The sequence below is a fragment of the Agelaius phoeniceus genome, chromosome 5 (genome assembly GCF_051311805.1).
Source record: "Agelaius phoeniceus isolate bAgePho1 chromosome 5, bAgePho1.hap1, whole genome shotgun sequence".
Classification (NCBI taxonomy): Eukaryota; Metazoa; Chordata; class Aves; order Passeriformes; family Icteridae; genus Agelaius; species Agelaius phoeniceus.
The window spans coordinates 24,363,748-24,383,967 of NC_135269.1; the positions used below are offsets into that span (position 1 = coordinate 24,363,748).

Sequence of the window (20,220 nt, forward strand, 5' to 3'; positions counted from 1 at the left end):
TGTCTATTGACAGAAAACCACAGCTTGAGGAATTAACTGCAGCTCTCCACAGAACAGACCTTCTCACCCCCTTGGGCCCTGTTTAAAACCAGAGCCAAAATGGATCAGGTTTTAAGAAACTGATCCTCTGCTGTCCAGGACCACACTAACCCTGGAGGAATCTCTCACTCTGCCTGGCTCCTCTGGAGCACACAAAGCTCACGTCCCACAGTAAAACCAGAGCAGGGGGATGATGGTGTCAGTAGCTCCCCACAGTTTCCCTGAAGCTGCAAGTAGCTTGTTTTTTTAAATAACGACCACACTGTGGTTTGTATTAAGTAGCTGAACGGAGTGTAATAATTTCTTTTCATATTTCTAAAATACTCATTTCTTAAACCGTCTGAATTATCACCAAGCTAAACAGAAAAGTTAAAGAACTTCAGCTTTAAAGATAAGTTGCAGGTCTTTTGAAGACAGAAAACCAAACTCATAGAGTTAGTAACTCTGAAGTGTTGCCTCTAGGTCCTGTGATAAATAGTCTGCTGATATTATTTTTCTCATAAGACCAGTGATTATGTATTTCTCAAATACAAGTCCATCATGAAGTCTCAAAAGACTTAAAAAATAAAAGTCCCTGCATAAATGCAATGTAAGAAACTACTTCTAACACATGTGGAGCCTTCCATACCCTTTCTTACAGAATGAAATGGGAGTAGCCACAGAAAGTTTTACGACACATTCTGTGAAATACAGAGAGTCCTTCTGATACCAAAATTATTTTTAGCCTTTTCTTTTATACAACTTTTATGCATTCTTGGTATTCTTAGGATGCATACTTGTAATTCCTTAAATCTGGTAATTGAGCATTGTCCTAGTATTCTGTTAGGAGACCAAACATCCTAAAGGCCTCGCAGCTGGAGGCTGGAAAGCCCAACTCTATCTCGGGAAACCAAGGTCCTCCCTAGAACATATCCTGTAAACTGGAGATTTGGCCCATCCAGGGGGGAATTCCTCAGATGGGGCAATGTCACACCATTCATCCAGGCTCCCCATTGGGGCATCCTTGTGAGATATGCTAATTTGTAAGGTCTATAAATTGTAAATGCCATCTATGGGGGGTGTGTGTGTGTGTGTGTGTGGGTGCATTGCAGTGCACCCACCTCTGTGAAGTGGTGCATCATAAGGATCCTTATTAAAATACTGAAGTAAAAACCCTCATCCCTTAATTGTGGGACCCTTATCCCTTAACTGCATCTGGCTCTTAATTTTTTAGGGCCAGGGAAAGGTATCACCTCTGGGTTCACATCAATGGGGTAAGAAGTAGAATTCAGTCCACATGGCTGGCATTCTGAACATGCCAGGCATCATAGATGGGATTTGGACTACAGAAGTGAATGAAGAATAATTTGTAGAATAAATTAACAGTAACTGAAAACCACAGTGAGCGTGTATATAGACCCCTACAACAATGGGGCAAACAGTTCCTGCTCAGATTAGTTCCATAAATCTGGTTACAGAGAGAAATTACCAGAGAAAGTTACACAAGCTGTGAAATGCACTTTGAGATAAACCAGAGATAAACCAGGGATATTGTTTTGCAATAACTACAAAAATAAGGCAGAAAAGTTCTCCATCTAGCTGAGGCACCAATAAGGCCTCAGCTGATGCCTGCACTGAGGTGTCCTGGGCAGCCTGACCATGGCACTCCAAGGAAGAGCAAGGAACAAACTTTTTAAGTCAAGTGAGCTGCTTGTTAACACACATGTGCTTGAACCTGAACGTGCTCTCCTTTCATTGTGGGCATCTCACACAAAAGCAAAATAAAAGCTTAGGTCCGCTTGGGCAAAGATAGCAAGCAACACTTGAATCTGCATAAACATCTGCCCTGGAGACAAGTGAAGCAGGATTCATCTTGAGTCTTCAAAAGCTCTCTACTAGAATGTGCAGACACAGCAGTAATTCTTTACTCTCCCCTTTCTGCCTACCTCTGCTGTCAGTATGAGGCAGCAGATGAACTTTAAGTGACATTTCCCTGACCACAGCTAATGGTCAGAAAAGTCAACTGCAGGAGTTCAGCTGGTGTCACAGGTAGTCCAGGAAAACTCTTGCACACAGAAGAACAAAGCAAGAAAAGAATCCCTGAGTAGGAAAAAAGAAAAACACATATGCATTTAATAGTAAGTAATGCAGAGCTGCTACAGGAATAATCTTGTAAAGAACACTTCCAGTCTCTCATGGCTAGTTCTCTGAAACGTGCACTGGGATGTAGCTCTCTGGGCTGGCAACATGACAGAGGATTTCATATTTGACCTCTGAAAATGTCAAGAGGGCACAAATCCTTCACTGCTTCCCTCAGCAATCTAGGATGAGATTGATATGGTCAGAACAGGGTGTCTATTGTAAAATCATACTCCATTTGAAGTTAACTAATCCTTGCACGTTTTTTGGCTTTGAAATTACTATTTAGACCAGGCCTGTGGAGCAACTCTGTTAACTTTACTACAGCAAATTAAAAAAAAAAAGAAAAATATAATCCTGTGAAGAACTCTGAAGGAATAAGGCCCTGGGTGAGCTCTAAAGGAGTCCCTGAAGTGCAGATATGCCCCTTTTCCAGCCCCTACCACTGCCCTTCCCAGCCACTTGGCACTGATCCCTGCAAAACTGCTCCTGTGCCTCATAACCCATCTGGCTCACTCACCAGAGAGCTGCTCCATCCATTCCACTCAAAGCTATCCAAACTGACAAAGCTTTACCATTCTCAGCCAGATCAATGCATGTGAATGAGTGACTGAGCTGGTGGAGCAGAACCTGTGCAAACCACGGGGGTGTGGGGCAGCATTCCCACTCTGTCCACAGCCCTTAGGACCTGAAGCATCAGATATAACCACAGGGGGTTAGGGATGAGGAAACTCCAATCACCTGATGCTTTCTGACTGCTCAGCCTGCATAAAATACACTAAACTATTCCTTACAGTAATTTGTCTAACCTGTTCTTGGAGACCTCTCATGAAAAAATGTGATATTATTGCAGAGAAATTATCCCACTACAAAAATGTTTTTACTATTTAAAAACCTTTCTGAATGTCTAACTTATATTTTCCTTCCTACTATTTATAGGAAGGAATAAATAAATATATTTATTTATTCTTTGTTCTCTACCTTACCTGCAAACATTACAGAGAATGATTTATTTTCTTCCTCTTTGCATCTATCCCTTTTGAAAACTTTGGTTCTCCTACAATTTTCTGATACACAAAATAACCAAAGGCAGTTGCTTCAACCTTGCCTTGCAGGTAACATTATCCAGACCTTTACTTGTTTGGTCTCTTTTGGAGTCCTTCCATTTAAGGTGCATTTTTGTTGAAGCCTAGTGTCCAGAACTGGGTACATATTCCAGCCTAGGCTTTACTGGCTGTTATAGAGATAAATGATTATTCAATAACACTTCTCAGCCCCATGTCCCAGGCAGTTTGCCTTGTTTGTGTACATAAAACAAACAACGTTCACTCGTGCTTGTCTCACAAGCCACTAAAGGTCTCCAATCCTCTTCTGCAGAGCTGGTACCAAGCCAGCCACTCTTCATCCTCAATTCAAGCCACTGATTAGGTGTTACAAAACGTAGACATTCTGCCTTTTTCTTTCATTTTATTCCATAGTTGTTGGCTTCTCCAAACATTGGGAGTCCCAGTCCTGTCCTCCCCCCAGCCTACTAACCCAAAGCTTAATAAACAGATACACTGTTCCTTTGATTACTGAAAAATCACTGAAATATCAGTGAAAATAATCACAAATCACTGAAAATACTGAATGGTGTCAAACGCTGAGTTTCTCCCTTCCCATCCCACTCAACAACCCTGCTCAACTCAACCTCCCAGTCTGAGGCTTGTTCCACTCCTGTTCCCTCACAAGTTGCATAGGCAGCTTCAGTAGCCCCATCTTGCTTCCAAAAACATCAGGAAAGGCTGTTTCAAGCACCTTACTAAACCCAAGAAGTGCAAAACCACATTTAATACCCTGAATTCCCTGGGAAGCATTTTAACAAATATTTAGTCTGCTGGTAGATCCAGCTTCAGTAATGATCTCCTTTCCCCCCTTTTTCCATGTCCCACGTGTTTCTGCCTTGCCGCTGATGCTCCAATTGTATTGCACAGGGAGCTCTATGGAAGTGTTGCTATAAAGTACCTCCTGCACCTCTCCATGGCACCTGCCCCTCTCCAAACTTAACATGAATCCCTGATCTAACTGTCCAGATACCTTTGAGTGAGCCCTGAGGAGAACAGAGTGCTGCCAGAGGAAAAAAAACCACTGAACTTGCCAAACTACAACGGCGGTATGAGCTGTTGGGTTTTTGTTTTCCACTGTATGCAGAAAAGAAATAGTTGACAATGCAGAAGTAACTTCTGCAATGCCCAATTTCAGTTAGGTTACCTCCTGTCTGCCTTTTGATTTTATTTCTACATGATATATACATGGAATTTTCAACCTCAGTAACCTGCAGTTCCACTTTCTGCCCTCATTCCTGTACCTAGGTCTGGGACAAAGCATGTCAGTCTGTGGTTATGCTGACAAAATCATCTGTGGACTCTGATCACAGTTGTTTTGAAAGAGTTATTTTAACCTGGATTGGTATGCTGGTTTACAGCACAGCTCCACAAATAATAGTGTCAGCAAAGCTGAGCACAACTGCCCTGCCAGACAAAGTCAGAAATGAGAGGCTGAGTTTAAGGCCAGCACTGTAGCAAGAGCCCCATCCTGCTGAACCACGGCCCCCACATCTTAAAATTGCCCCATCCACCACAGGAAAACAGCCTGGTGTTACAAATGGCCCAACAAGCACTAAAAAAGGCTCAGTGACAGATGGGGCAATAGCATCACCAATGGGGCTGGAACAGCACAGTCCAGCAGGTGACCTGCCCTGAGCTGTTCACACTTTTGTTGCACCTGGACAACTGTGGCAATTTGTAACATCTGCTGTTAGAAGGATGAGTTTTACCCCTCATCTTTAGATGACTGACAGCAGGACTTGATTTTCCTGCCACAGATGGGCTGGCTAGCAAGGATCTCATGAAATTCCTACCACAGCATCCTATTTCTTTAGTCTCTCTCTGCTGCCTGTTATGGAGCATTTTGAGGCTTCATCTCTGGAATTCCTGAAGCATTAGCATCTTTGTGGCCACACCCTCAGCTACTATGAGAAACCTCCCTGCACATCAATGATGCAACTGTTCTGTGCCTCCACCCTGCCTCAAAAATGTTGCAGCTATACACTGCAACTGTGTTCTTGCATCTGACCCCCCAAAACCAACCAGCAGCACACAAGACTGTCTACATTCACCTTTCCATACAAAGCCCAAAGATGAAAGTTGCTAATCTTCACTTCAAAGCAACGTTTTAATTCCCATGAAACAGGGTGCAAAACTGCAATGCCTGCGTTCAGTGTTCCAGCAGTCCAAGCCACATTTTGCAAAAGGCAAAGTGCAAATGAGTCACAGAACCACAGAATGGTTTGGGTTGGAAGAAACATTAAAGATCATGTAGTTCCAAACCCCCCTGCTATGGTTGCAGGGACACCTTCCACTAGACCAGATTGCACAAAATCCCATCCAGCCAGGCCTTGAGACACTGCTGCAAAGCATCAAACTGCTGCTGCTATAAACAACAGACTGAATCAAGGATCAGGAATCAAACCCAAATCTTCAACATAACAGCAAGACAAAAAGCTGGGCAAAACGGCCCGAACATTTCTGTTCAGGATTTACCCTGCAGTGTACAAAAGCAGATTTTAGCCATGCAAAGCTTTCAAACATATTCATATGCAGACCTCCGAGTTCCTGTCACCTAGTGTGAGAAATAAGTGGAATCAGAACCACACTGAGACACTCTAAGAGTGAAACACAGCAGGGGAAGGGGACTGACCCAACTGCTGAGAAAAAGAGGTCAAAATACCCGTACACCCTGCATTTGCTTATACAGTTGACAGAAGACACTGAGGTTTGCACGGAACCAAACAGAGGGAAGAAGGAAAGGCAAAAGGATCTGCACAGATCCTCATAGCTCAAGTGCCTTGTGGGAAGCAGAGGCTGCAAAGCCTTCTGTAATCGGTAAATCACTACTCAAGGTTATCAGACTTGGAGACTGACAGAGGAGAGGAAGCACATGAGCTTTCCTTGGCCATAGTATCTACCTTACCATAGACAACAAGGTGATATTTCAACTGCAAATCAGTTGGTAAGACAACACACAATGTTTGTAGAAAGGCTACAGCTAAATTCAAACTACTGAGTCAAATACTTTGCTCCTCAGTTAGACTCATTCCTAAGGGAAAGGAAAAACCTTCCTTTGCTATGAGAAGAGACATATCCAAACCCAAACTCAGACATGATGATTTAATTCAGAATGGCAGAAGGCCTTCTGCTGCAGCTACTCAGCCCTGCTCTCAACCAAAGTCTGGTTTCTCTCTCTTGTTTACTATGCTTTCGTAAAAAGATGAGATAAAGTGCTGCAAATAGGCTCGATGGCTTCCGCAGTTGGTTGAGGGTGGGGCTCCCACCCATAGGATTTGCTAAGAGACACAGAACTTGAACCACAGAGCAAGGCAGTTTTAGCACTTTCTTCCTCCCTTCATCTTCACCCCATTTTCAAAAAGCATTTCTCACAGCATGGAAGAAAAAGGTATTTAAAAACTGGGTCACATGCACAGAAGGAGTTGTCATCTTGCCGGTGGGGCAGTGTCAAAGAGCTGCTGCTGTGTGCTGCAGAAATATGAAAAAGGGGCTGGAGAATACACAGCTGAGGGAAGAGAGATCTCCATCAGCCTCCTTTTCTCCATTTGCAGCTCTGGGGAGTTTCTCATTCAGGACACAGAACTGATCACACTTCAGAATTCTTGATACCATACCTGGTCAATGACCTTGGATTAAGGCTAAAATATGAGTGTCAAGTTAAAGACAGGAAAAGAAGCCACAACTGGTAAATCGTGATTATTCAAATCCCAAAATACATAAACCCAAAAAATTAAAAATTAAGACTGTCATAAAAAAGTAAATGTAAATATGTTCATGAAGGTAAGAAACACATCTTTGGCATTCAAACAAATGCAGCTTGCCCTTCAGTGACACCCTTCAATGAGAATGTTGTTGTGACTGAAGGATTATGAGTGTTCCTAGTCCCAATCAGAGGAAAGACTGGAGAAAGGCTCCTTCCCACGTTGCTGCTGTTGCCAGCACTGCCAAAGCACAGCACCACATATACAGAGCTGCAGCTTGTAGCAGCACTGCCCAGCTATTCCAGTCCACAGGGACACACACAGAAAAACTGCAGCCAAATGAAGTCCCTGTTAGCGGATTGCTTGGTGACCCCAGAGCTGAGGTCCTGCCTCCCTGACACCCTGCCTCAGAGAGCCAGCCCTTCTCCTGGCTCAACATCCTGAACCTGCACAGCTCAGGCAGCTGTTTTGCCCAGGAAGAGCATTTCCAGCTCCCTGCATTGGGCTTGCCCTGGCTGCAGAAGCACACAGGCAGGGGGAACTGTGGTACCCTGCCTCAGCTCTCTCACCATGGAGACACCCCCAGCTGAGCTGCTTCCAACACCTGCAGCAGGCCCTGCTCCAGAAACCACTTTCAGCAAGGCTGTCAGTAACTTTAGTACAGCAGTATCCCGCTGATGATGCAGCTGAAGTTTAAGGTTTTCATTAACTGTGTGAAAAGCCTAAAGGTTTGTCACAGTAAACATGAAATTATTAGCAGAAAGGACTAAGATTTTTCCAAGGCCCAACACTGAGTTAATTTAAAATCTAACATATGTGCAATTTCTCAGAAAGTTCATCCTCTTTAGAAGCAAAATGGAAATTGTCACCCATGGTAACAGTTATCAGATCTGTGGATGACTATGGCTATGGCTTTGTGTCAAAAAACATTTACAGCAAATACAAACAATGTATAATCTGCTCCATCCATCGCCATTAACTCTTGGCATTCAAAAGACACTACCAAAATCCTGAAATAAAAAAAGGCAAAGCTTCATTACAATCAGGATTATACCACCTCCAAACTGGAAAGGAAAACGGACACAAGGAACCTCTACCAGGAACCCTCTGATCCATGCATTCGTGGACCAGACTCATGCCTGTGCCTTGCATGGATAATTGGCCTTTGCAAACTCTTCTGAAAACTTTCCAGAGTGCCCAGGGTGAGAAAGGCATGGGGTCACAAAAAGGAGAGACCACTCCCAGACAACAAGTAAGAATGAAGCTAAGACAACTGTGGGAACACAAAGGGAAAAAACTGCATTGCCTATCAGACTTTACCCCCCAGAACCATCACGCTTCTCTTGCAACTGGCAGAGTTAAATCTTCTATCATGGCAGGGATCAAGGACCAAATGCAGCCTATCAAACACCTGAGCATGGTCTTCCTTCTACAGCTTCAGAAAGGGCAAACAGCACATTTCCATCCTAACACAATGAACTTTATGACTCCAGTCGTGTCTTATTAATTACAGATCATATAAATGCATGGAAAACACACTCAGACAGATATCTAAATATACAAGCAAAGCAGATGCAGTTATTAGTCCTCTCAGTCCTCAGCTTAAATGTACAGACAGCCTTCTACACACAAAGCCTGAAGGCTTTGAAATTGTGCTTTAAGAAAAATTATCTTAGTCAAATAACCAGCAAATAGTTCCTTGGAGACAAGTTATAGGTATACAATCAAATAAAAATAAAACCAGTTAAAGATTTCTCTGCAACACACCAGAAATAGAAAAAAAAATGTAGAGGACAGCTGCAAGTGTCCTCTACTTTTTTTTAATTTATTTTACAATACTTGCTTCGTGTTCCAGCCTTATTCTCAGAGCATGACACTGAGTATATTAAAAGTCTAGCTGCAGCTTTATTTATTTAGTTCACATATATGTTTTTAACTCCTTGTCCTAAACAAAATTACAGTTCCAGCTTAAAAGCATGAAAGAGAAGCAGCTGCCAATGTGCAGAACAGCAGAGATAAAATGGCAGCAAAATGAAAATTTGTATTTTTGCTTTACTATTATAAATAGATTCCATAAAACTGCAGGAATGTCACTACAAAGATCTGGTATGTAAAGTGGTGAGAGAATGACGGGAACACGTTACGTAGCAGGAAGAAATATTTCAGGGTGTTAAAGCAATGGGTTTAGCTGCAGCTCTAATAGAACACTCCACAACCTTGAAATGTCGGCTGTGTAGCTACACTGCAACAATTCCAAGTCAGTAAAACTCCACCCAGGCATAGCAGTTCATCTATCCTGGCCCTTATGTAGAAGACAAAATATATCTGAGGTATGAAGAATTGCCCCTGAAGTCATGAGCACGATGGCAGCTGTACTGCATCTGTAGGTTACTGCCATGTTCCAACAGCTTCCTGCCTCTCCTTTCTCTGACAAACACAGAAAGATGCTCCTACTTCCCAATTAACAGTTTAACAATTTATAAAACCTTTTTTTGCTTTTGTTTTATTTCTGACATTTACTATGTTCTACTGTAGCTATCGTATGTAACAGGAACCAATTGTTGACAGTCTCCTTCAATTAGCACACACACACTAAATCAACAAGACTGATAATTAGAAATAAGAATAAATAAGAAAATATGAACATAAATATTAATTATAGAGCCATGTAGCAATAAAGCTAGAAGTTCATCATTTTCAAGTATTTAAAAAATTATTTTTTTCTAAACTGAGAAGTGGTTAGACTATTAGGTAAAGGCTAAAGCAGAAATAGCATTTTTAGCTACCCTACACAAATACTAGTGTGGATGTATGGCCAAATCTTGGGGCTGACATGTTGAAGTCTAGAGACATGATTTAACCTTACAAACTTACATGTGGCAAGCAGTTTGCTTCCCAAATAAGTATCTCAAAGATCCTTAGGTTTTTGTGATGGTAGCTGTGCTGGACACAGAAGAGCAGCAGCTACAAGCTTTGTCTAGATGATGATCAACACTGATATGCCAAAGCATAACCTGTGTTCTGTACTCTTAAATCACCAGTTGTCTCCAGTAAATAGCAATTTCTTCAAAAATCATTCTAAGCAATGTCTCACAGACTCTCAAAAAAGCAAATTCTGCATTTTAGTTTTATAACAAGTATTATCTTTTGTCCACTACCCCTATTGCTAATAAAAAATGCAGCAAGTGATATGAAAGGCCTAATGAGATGATAATCATTAGACTGCCTGCTGAAATTACAGTAATTTCTAATCATGTGCCATGTTGGAATTGAACCATGGCACACTCCCCTCATGGAGTCTGAGGATAAAATAAACTCTTGTACTCTGGAATAAGCTCAATCATGCAGCAGGCTGCACGTCCCAGCAGAAACTGCACCAGAGTGTTGGTAGCACAGACCCAGGGCATGGAAACACCTCAGCACCTGGTAAAGCCCTCCCATCAGAACCTCCATGCACAAACTCCATCCCCTTTGGATCTGCACACAGCCACGTGTTCTGCATCCCAGAACACAAACATACAGAGTAGTGGGATGTGGGCACAAAAACTGGCAAAGATCAGATACACTGAAGTGAAAAAGAAGCTCCTGGAAATTCTCAGCCCGTACAGCAGCCTCCTTCTAGCTTGCAGTGCAGGCAGTGCCCTTTTCAAAGCATGCCTGTGTCATTTTTCAGACTCACATAGCACTACTACAGAGAAACACAGGGCACATTCCCAGAAATTATCTACTTCTGCTTCACCTGCTTGGATAGATGTGATGGTCAAAACAACTTTCCTGCAGGATTGTGCCATATGACAACCTTGCATTTTTGCCTGTGTTTAGTGCTTGCAGGCAGAAGCCAAAGACCACAATCCTGATGGATAAAACGAACGGCATGTGAAGCTTTAAATCTTGCAAAAGAGAAAAGGAGCCGCATATTTTGCATAACAGAGTATCGCTACATTTGCCAAATGTCTTTCCCCTAAAAATTTTTGCTGTTTTAGTTGAAGATACTTTCCACATAACTTTCTACTCAGATGTGCATTAGCTACTGTTTTAAACACTGTCTCCAAGAGTGAAAAATGGGGTGTCTGATATTCCCCCCCAAAACCTTCCAATAGCCATAACCTTTAAATTCGATACTAAAAAATGACAGCATCTGACTGTTCTTCTACAGCACAACAGAGTTCAAAGAGTTGAGCACAGACAGCAGATTTTGTATAACTTGTATTTTGTGAAGACAAGAAGATGAAAATCATCTCTGCATAGCTACAAAAAAATGCAAATAGCAAAAAGGCTTGTCTATTTGCACTGTTAAAAAATAGGCCAAAACCTGAATAAACATAAAAATCCAGCTCTCCTTTTTTCAAGATACTGTCATTCTAACTGTGATCACAGATATGTTAGCTGCAGGTGAAGACTTGCTTCCCACCATTTTTCTAAGGGCAACTGAGAATTTTAATCTTGAACTAATGAATCCTGCTACTAGTAAAAGGTTACACAAAGTGGAAAGAGAAAGCAAGAAGAATTAATGAAGCACAAAATGTAATTATTTTGAATCCTCTTTCACTGCCTGTAAATGCTTTATTTCTTACTACAATACTCTAATCTTTCAGTGGAGCAAAGACCCACTGTAGGTGGCTGGTGGGTTGGGAAGGTTAAGTGAGATTAAGTGTACTTGGTAAAAAAATGTTGAAACATTTGCCTTTCCACTCTACCATATAAACAAAATTCCACATGGGACTAAGTAAGCAATTCATAGTTCTGTTATGAACAAGCACAGCAGGAGTAGCATGACTCTCACTCTCACTTAAGGGTGACACAAATGTGTCATCTCCCACTCCTCATATTTACAGTGTCCAAAAACCTTGTGTTGATGGAAGCCTGCAATGAAATTTCTCTTTTAGGGCACCAATTTGCAGAATAAATCTTATGTGGGGTTTAGATTCAGTCAGGAGAACCAGAGGTGCCAATGGGAGTTTGCACAGTACCATAGCTTGTAATGTAAAACAAAACCTTTCACTTCTCCCACACTTGGCTCAGGGATTTTTCCATGGCTGTTTGCCTCAAGATATACAGGAACTGATCTGTAGGACAGGCTAATCCAAAGGAACAGGAGGAAAGCACAGTAAGACCAAAAGAGAAACCAAGTTGATGCTGAGGAAGTGACATCCCCACTCTGGATGTGAAGGTGAATTGGAGGTGTGGTGCCAGACAAGCTGCAGTCTGCGACCATGGGCTGAATGCATATTAGCTCTAGGCAGAATATTTTCCATTTTACTTTCATTCCAATTTAATCCAGCTCTCAAACTTCATTTTATGGTGCAAAGCAAGGCACAGCAGGCAGGTGCAATCAGGGGCTTCACTTCAAAAACACATTCCTGATACAAGCTGTAATGCAGATAGAACTGCAACCATCACAGTTCTCTCAAGAGGGTTAAGACTCTCCAGATGGAAAATAAAGGAAAGAAAAGAAGCCAACCAGCATCTGACATGGAAAGAGCACTCCAGCTCTTTTGGTTCAGTACCAAAGCATGCTCTGGATTCCAGCTTTTATACTTTTGTTGAATCATCATGAAGGACTGTGTGGGGCTTGGTTCCTGGCTAACAAACTCAAGAGGGACACACAAGTCCAGCGCAGCCATGTCCAGTAGCAGATGACAGCAGAACAAGATAAAGTACCTCAGTGTTTTCACAGACAAAAGGTACAGGCCAGACAGAAGAAAGGAAGAATACAGGATACTTGCATATTCGCAGCAGTAAAAAAAAGTCTATTCTGAAACTCCTGAAAGTAGATGTAGAGCTGCCATGGTGCTGAGATGCCTTCTGGAGGAACATGGTCCCTGGTCATCCTCTGTACTTCTCAGGTTAAAAATGGGATTTTTTTCTTTATGAATCACAATTTATCTCACATCTGATCTTCTCTCCAAAAACTGCCCAGGCAAATTACATTTTAAACATTTCCCTATGTGTGGTTATTTCCAGCTGGCAGGTATGGGTAAATGATACCATTACTTGGGAGAAACTAATTTCAAATCATGTTTAGAACAGATGTGTTAAAGGAGGTTTTCTCCACTGCAGAAAGGATCAGTGTTTCTTTTAATGTGTTGCCAGTATTTTCACAAAGTGTTTTTCTTTGGTCCATCACAAAATTCACATGTAAGAGATATAAATGAAGCAATGAAGGGCACAAATCTGCAAAGACTAGTAATTTACACTATGTTTTAAATAAATTTAAGACTCACTAATTATTCTGGATGCCTTACTTGAATTACTTGCAAGGGCCTCATTTTCAAAAGGCCTGGAAAACAGACCCCTCTCAGGAATCACAAGTTTGGCCAGGCACACTTTGAAGAAAGCCAGTACTGAACATAAGTTAATAAAGTATTTGCATACATATCCACCTAAAGCAGGACACCACAAAGAAGTCAGGAACACTTTCTTCTGAGAAGCATTAGTAAAAAGGCAGTCACTGGCACACCAGTCTTTCATCCAAAAGCAAGTAAGTGTATTCTGTAGAAGCTTGTATACAAGCTCCTCAGATAAAAAAAAGAGACAACAGATATGATATATCCAGACAGCACAATCTTTTCTTTTTGCTTTGGTAACACAATTTTAAGCAGAGGTCCCAGAAACCTCTTAAAGAACATTACTGCCATCCTGCAATCCACTCCAGCTGACAGAGTGCTGCTGACAGGTTCATTCAGACAGAGAGCTGACATCGAACCTTCAGCCCTCAGCAAAGTCTAAGTCACAGCACTGTGTCATATTACAGTGTGCACCCCAGAAACAGAAGAAATGAGAAAATCCTCATTACTACACCATCTTCAAGTAAAGCTTCTGAAACAGGGCAGCAGGAAAGCTTTTGAAAAAAGAAAATACATATCTGATCTACTGCATTTTACTACAGCTGCTGCGTGAAACTGAGAGGACCTCAAAAATAACATATTTGCTGTGTGGTCTTGCTTCAATTTGTTACCTCTAAGTCATCTAGTTCAGGGGTACCAAAGCATGACAAAACTTATTTGTCACCTTTTTTGCATTTCTGGGGGAAGGAGGGGAGCAAAACAGAAAAATACCTTCTCCAACGCTAATCTGACACTGAAAGCTTGGCTTTAGGGTAGATCCTGTTTACCCAGAAAAGTACATGTTCTCTGCCTGCACAGATTTTTGCCTTTCCCTGCAAGAAGGGCAATGACTGATGCCCATAGGGCTCATTCTAGCTGTTTTCTAGCTACAAACATAAAAGAGGGTCCTTTGTTGGTTGACATCTTGTACACCATGCCTGGTTTTGGTCAGTTTATGGAATATATACACACGAAGTTACAAGTGCCTCAGAGATCTGGGGAGCTGCCACACTGTAAAAACAGAAACTGCAGAGGCAGGAAGCCTGTTAAAAGAGTGATTACCAGCATGGGTCAAGTATCTAAGGCACTTCTAACATAGTATGTTCTCCAGAAGACTGTGCACTGAGCTGAAACACAAGCCTCCTTTTGCAGTACAGTTACACTTGCAGCCATTGCACTCTTCCGCAGAATCGGAGGTGGCACCAACACTTGAAAAGGACCAGGCTGGGTGGGACAGGGTGGGGCTCCTACAGATGATGTTTTCCATGCAGAAGCAGAGAACCTCACCTTTTGAATCATATGGGAACCATCCCCCACCAAAAAACATGCAGAAAACCAGCAGGGCAAAGAATGAAGTGGTACTTACGCGGCATGATCCCTTGGCTCACCAACTCCTCCCGCGTGCGTCGCTGCTGGAGCTTCAACTGCAGCACTGCACAGCAGAGAGAAGGGAAAGAAGGAAACCCATCAGTGCAAGAAACAACTGAGGAGACATTTTCAAATGCATCTTGTTTTCTTCTTTGGATGCCAAGGCACTGGTGAGCAGCAGAAGGGAAAGACCCCCCGTCCCACCCCGCCGCCCTGCCCTCCTGCAATTGCAGAAGTGGCCCCCAGCAGTCAGGTTTCCGTAGGCTGCTGCAGCCAGGGGCAGAGGAAGTTGCGCAGGGTCTTGGCAGGGTGATAAAAATCCACAAAGCCAGGCCTGTTTCTCAGTTCTTTCTAGAGCACCAACTGCTTTCCAAACCATTAATATTAAAAAACAAACAAAGAGAAACACCAGCTGACAGTCCTCCAATAAACACGGAGTGACACCCCAGCTGCTAATGACTCCTGAAAACTCTAATTACTATGTGCAGATTAAACGATATGTCAAAATTGTTGGTCGTTACTCTAAATTACAAGGCAGATTTCCTTCCTCAGCTCAGAAATTCACCTTCAGAAATGTCTTGTGAAAGTGAAATACCATGGATACATCTAGAAGTGTCCTTCCACTACAAAAGGAATCCCCTTATCACTAGAATTTTTCCTATTTATTTTAGCATAACAGAACATAGTCATGACCTGTGTAAAATGCAATTAGCTGGGGTTTTTTTTAGTCCCCAGAATACTAATAATTTCAACATTTAGATTACAACAGCAGCTTCCCTTTAAACTATACAATCAAAGCAACACTCTAGATTGTTCTTACAGTCAAAGACACCTTCCATATGAAAGCAACCTTTCAAAACTGAAGAAAAAATTCACATGAATGGAACATACATCTCAAAATAGGACAACCTGAGTATCACTGAATCCCATTTGCAATCAAGCCCAAACTCCTAAGCATGCTCAACATAAAGTATTATAAAATGAATGGCAATGCATCTCATCTCCCCTGTTCTAATTTGAATTTCTCCTATGCCTTTTTTCGAGTCCACATAATGAAAGCCCACACGAATGTTGTGGAACCACTACAGAGCAAAACTGCTCTACAGCAATCTCATTATAACCCTTAATGTCTCCTTTCTTAACTACTTTGTTTGTCCAGTACATTAATTTCATACATTATATCCAAATTTGTATTGTACACTCCCTAAAGTAGAGATCAAAAACTTTAGGAAGATGCCACTTTGTCTACTTACAGACATCACCACATTTTACCTGTTTCTTTAAACCTCCTATCTGCAGTTTGCATTTCACTAAGATACATCTTCCAATATGGGTTCTGGTCTTCATATGTATAAAAAAATAGATCCATCTCTTCCTTTCTATGGTTGTTTCCATAGCACCTAATCACCCTCACTTAAATCACATTTAATTTTCTTCTTGGATTTTTCTGGCTTCCACGTCCATTGACTCTTGATGTACCTTTCTCTGAAACTCTTTATGACAGTGAGAGGAATACCTCCTACCAGTGGAAATACCTCTGTGCACACAGAGTGCAAACAAGTTACCTTTCTTCTGTTTCTCAAGACAAACTATGATTTCTTAATATATGCATCCTGGGCAGGAAACTACTTTCTTTTAGTACATGGAAGTGAGAGAGGGGAGGAGGATGTACAGAGCACCATGGTAATTCTGTGTGGGATCAGCCAAGAGCCAGAAGGAGGAGGAGGGAACAGAGAGGGGAAGGAACAGGCCCTTCATTTGGCTGTGAAACTGCAAACAGAAGTGGTAGTTCCAGACTCTTCCTCCCACCCAGCATGAGATCGCACTTCAACTTCTGTGCTAGTGTGAGGGCTAGCACAGCTCACAGGCAGCCTGCTCACAGAGCTTCTTATTTGCTGGGCTCCTTTTGAGGTTATCAAAACCCAAATCTTGATCTAACACCTGGCACTTGATCTAACACCTTGCTGAGAGAGAGAGACAGTGTCAAACCTCTCACTCTCCCATCACCTCTCATGTTCGCCTGACTGTCCTGGTGGCTGGACTCACGGACAGGGACCACAGCCCAGTCAAAACAGGCACCAGTTTTGCATTAGTGAGTTGAAGAGGATGACCACAAAGCCAGGAGCTGTAGTGGAACAACCAGGAGCCCTGGTATTTGCCAGCACTGAAGGTGGGAGTTGGACTTCACCCTTCCAACAGCACACTGCCACTAAGTGATTTCTGCCCCATTAGGAGCAGCCTATTGAATCTCTGCATGGCATTACTTCCCCTACTGAGCCCATATATCCATCCCCTAAATTAGCACATCTTACTAAATGTATACAGGCAAGGCACAAACCCATAGCAGCAGCCCATCTCCCCAGCAGACAATCTCATTATTACTCATGCCTTCTGTTTACACACCTAGTAACGAATGTTAGCTCCTTCTGCCACTCACTTGCTACAACCATCAACCTTCCCTCACATTTCTAACCACATCTACTGTTTCCCTTTCACCTCCCAGCCAGGGATTTTCAACTAAAATCTCCCCATACAGGTGTGGCCAGCATTTCTTGCTCCTGGATGCACATCTCTATTGTCACCCATATTAATGTGCATTTTGCTCAACCACCGCAGTTTGCCGAAATGATCTAAACTTTTTTTTTATTTATGTCACAATTTATTCCTCCACTAGTATTTGTTCTGTCCACACTGTTACAGCCTCTTGCATCTGTTTCCAGACTACACCGGGTTGAGCTCCATCAGAAATACTTTTCTGCTTTCTATGATTACAACCAGTTCTGAATCCAATGGACGTGTTCAAGGCCAGTTTGGATGAGGCTTGGAGCAACCCGGACTAGTGGAAGATGTCCCTGCCCATGGGAATTGGTCCTTAAGGTCCCTTCCAACACAAACCCTTTTAGGATTCCATGAAAAAATGGGAAAAAAATCAATATGGAAGAAAATTACTGCAGTTTCTGGTAAAGGAGTGAGACTCGGCAGGTCCTAAATTCAAATATATTTCTTGAAACCCAAATACACCATGCTACTAAGTTAAAGATGTTACAAAAGTCTGCTGCACTTAGGCAAAACCCCTAGCAACCACATTTCACTTATCCAAATGACAGAATCACATTTGAGCAGACCTGTTTTCACAAACTGAAAACCTGATCAGTGTGATTATACTGCTATTCTTATACCACCTACATTCTTGATCAAATTTTCCATTGTTTTTTTCCTGGAACTGACAGCAGATGAGCCACTCTTTACTCACTCACCCTTTGTCAGCAATGATGCAAAACGTTATCACTCTTTTGCTCTTCTGAAGTCTCCCTGCTGTTCCCAGATTTATTAAAAATGACTCTCAGTCAGACTGCTAGAGACCGCATCAAATGACTTAAAATTCCCCTCCTGACTGCAGCCACCCTTGCAAATTTTCTAAAGATATCTTATTTCTTTATTAGTTACCATTTTTCTCTACCAATTATATGCACCTTTTATTTTTAAACCCTATGTTCCTTCACAGCAAGAAACTAGCAACTGTCAAGAGAACTAAACTGAAGAACAGGAGAAAAAAGTAATTTTCAGGACCCTTTTTATAAGCACTAAGTAATTCCTGGGGTTTTTGAATGTATATACATACATATTAAGCACAAGTTATAATCAGCCATAAAGTACTTTTTTTCCCAATACAGCTTACTTTTTGGCAGGGAGGAGAGCAAAAAGGATTATTTCAGTTCACTCCTAAATACATTTTGGCTTAACTAAGTACTTGGAGTTCCCAATGCCACTTCATATATTTAGGAGATCACCTGTTTACATGTTCAAGTGTGTGAATCCTATATATAGATTAACAGATGTCCCAAGCACCAGTCCAAGGCTGTTGTACGTGGAGCTCAGCCAAAGGTCTAGAATGACCAGAGAAATTCAAAGCTACTCTAGGACAGAATGAAGTGTAAGTCTTTCAGTCACTAATGGACAATGTTCTCTTTCCTTTATCCCTGTACTTAACCTGTAAATTAATTTTCAATTTAAGAATAAATGAGGTCATACAAAGAGCAGTGTATAACTGCTGGCTAGAAAATAAGTTCCAAACTGGTGCCCTTCTGCTATATGCAATATTTTGTGGGATTTGTATCCTTGTCAGATTTTCCCACTCAAAGGTGGGCATAACTTATTTCACAAGTATGAAATGTTACCAATTAAATTTTGAACAATGTTTTCATATCACTAGTGGACCATTCCAAGAATTAGTAAAACATTCCAGAGAAATCTGGGAGCTAAGACAGAGGACCACTGCCAGCAGTTTAAGAAGGGTAGAGGAGAACTGCACTGGTGGGAGATGTATTAAATGACAAATAATATTGTGATACAGCTACTACCAACAGAGTCACCCTATTAGTAAATACAGCATGTCATGATTATTTTGTGTTCATCTTAGCACAAAACTTTCTCAACAAGGAACCCCTAGGCATATTCCAGGACCAGCTACTCACAGCTGGTGGCAGCTCAGATTTAACAGTATATAATTAATATAAAGAGCTTGCACCTATTTCAGGACAGCTCCAACTCTGGTGGTAGTTCAGGGGTGCATCAGTAGTAAGCAGAAGCAAGAACAAATATCTATGATGAGCTAAGTTGTTTTTTGCAGCTCATTACCTAAATCTGGAGGAGCAGCGTGCCTGCCCTTCTATTTCTAAACCACATTGCATTTAGTAGTGTGACTAGAACTACTGCAGAAACTAGACTGCAGATTCTGCATCTCAGCATTTCAATAGAGAAAAATAAAATTAAAATCTCTTTTCAAAGACTGTCTCACATACCAGGACAGGTTTGTGACAAGAAATTAATAAAATACCCTGTATTTCCTGTTTTTTAAAAAGTAGCAAGACGAAGAGCAGGGCTGTGAACTGCAGCTTGTGGTGAGACCTTGTGCACATTATAGTGAACACAGACTCACTACCAAAGGGACTCTGTGCTCACATTTCTGCAAAACCTTTCCTGCCAGGAATCCCAAGTGATACTTAAGGTCACCCAACCAAGGTAATGATTAAGCACAGCCATATGGTGGATTACAACTGGGACAGCATGAGCAGCAGTGCAGATCAGGAAGGAAGGAAGGCTGCTAGAGCCAAAAGAAACCCTATAGAGGGACTGAAGGAGGCAGAACTCCCTGGAATTCGGGCTGGGATGCTCAAATAGGAAGTGCAAGACACAAACTGTGTATTAACAAGAAAGGCTATATGCTCACAGGCGTGATTTATCAATTTTGTAAATTCAATGAAAGCAGTCTGCCTGACAGAAGAATTCATCCTTGCAACCCAATAAATAAACCATGTAATTAGGTAGCAAAAGTACTGAAGAACAAGTGAAATTAGCCCAACTTCATTATCTAAGTCGAGGAAAGTGCAAGCATAAGTAAAGACAGTAAAAAGCAATTTAATGCTCATTTATTTGTACATTGTTCAGCACCTCTGGAGAGCCCATTCTGAAAGCACTGAGTGGCTACAGCATCCTTCTAACTCACAAGGAAGCACTAATACAGCACAAGCTGCAATAAGAACTTGCCACTTAGTTCAACAC

The 20,220-nt window shown here is 41.8% G+C and overlaps 1 protein-coding gene across 1 annotated transcript in view; it reads right to left on the minus strand.

Annotated features, from left to right (window-relative positions):
• MRTFA (myocardin related transcription factor A) overlaps positions 1 to 20,220 on the minus strand; it is a 77,699-nt gene that overhangs the window by 15,813 nt on the left and 41,666 nt on the right. The window contains exon 2 of the mRNA XM_077178616.1: positions 14,657 to 14,722. Coding sequence (XP_077034731.1) covers positions 14,657 to 14,663 — 7 coding nt within the window. The 5' untranslated portion in view covers positions 14,664 to 14,722. The remainder of the gene's footprint in view (positions 1 to 14,656; positions 14,723 to 20,220) is intronic.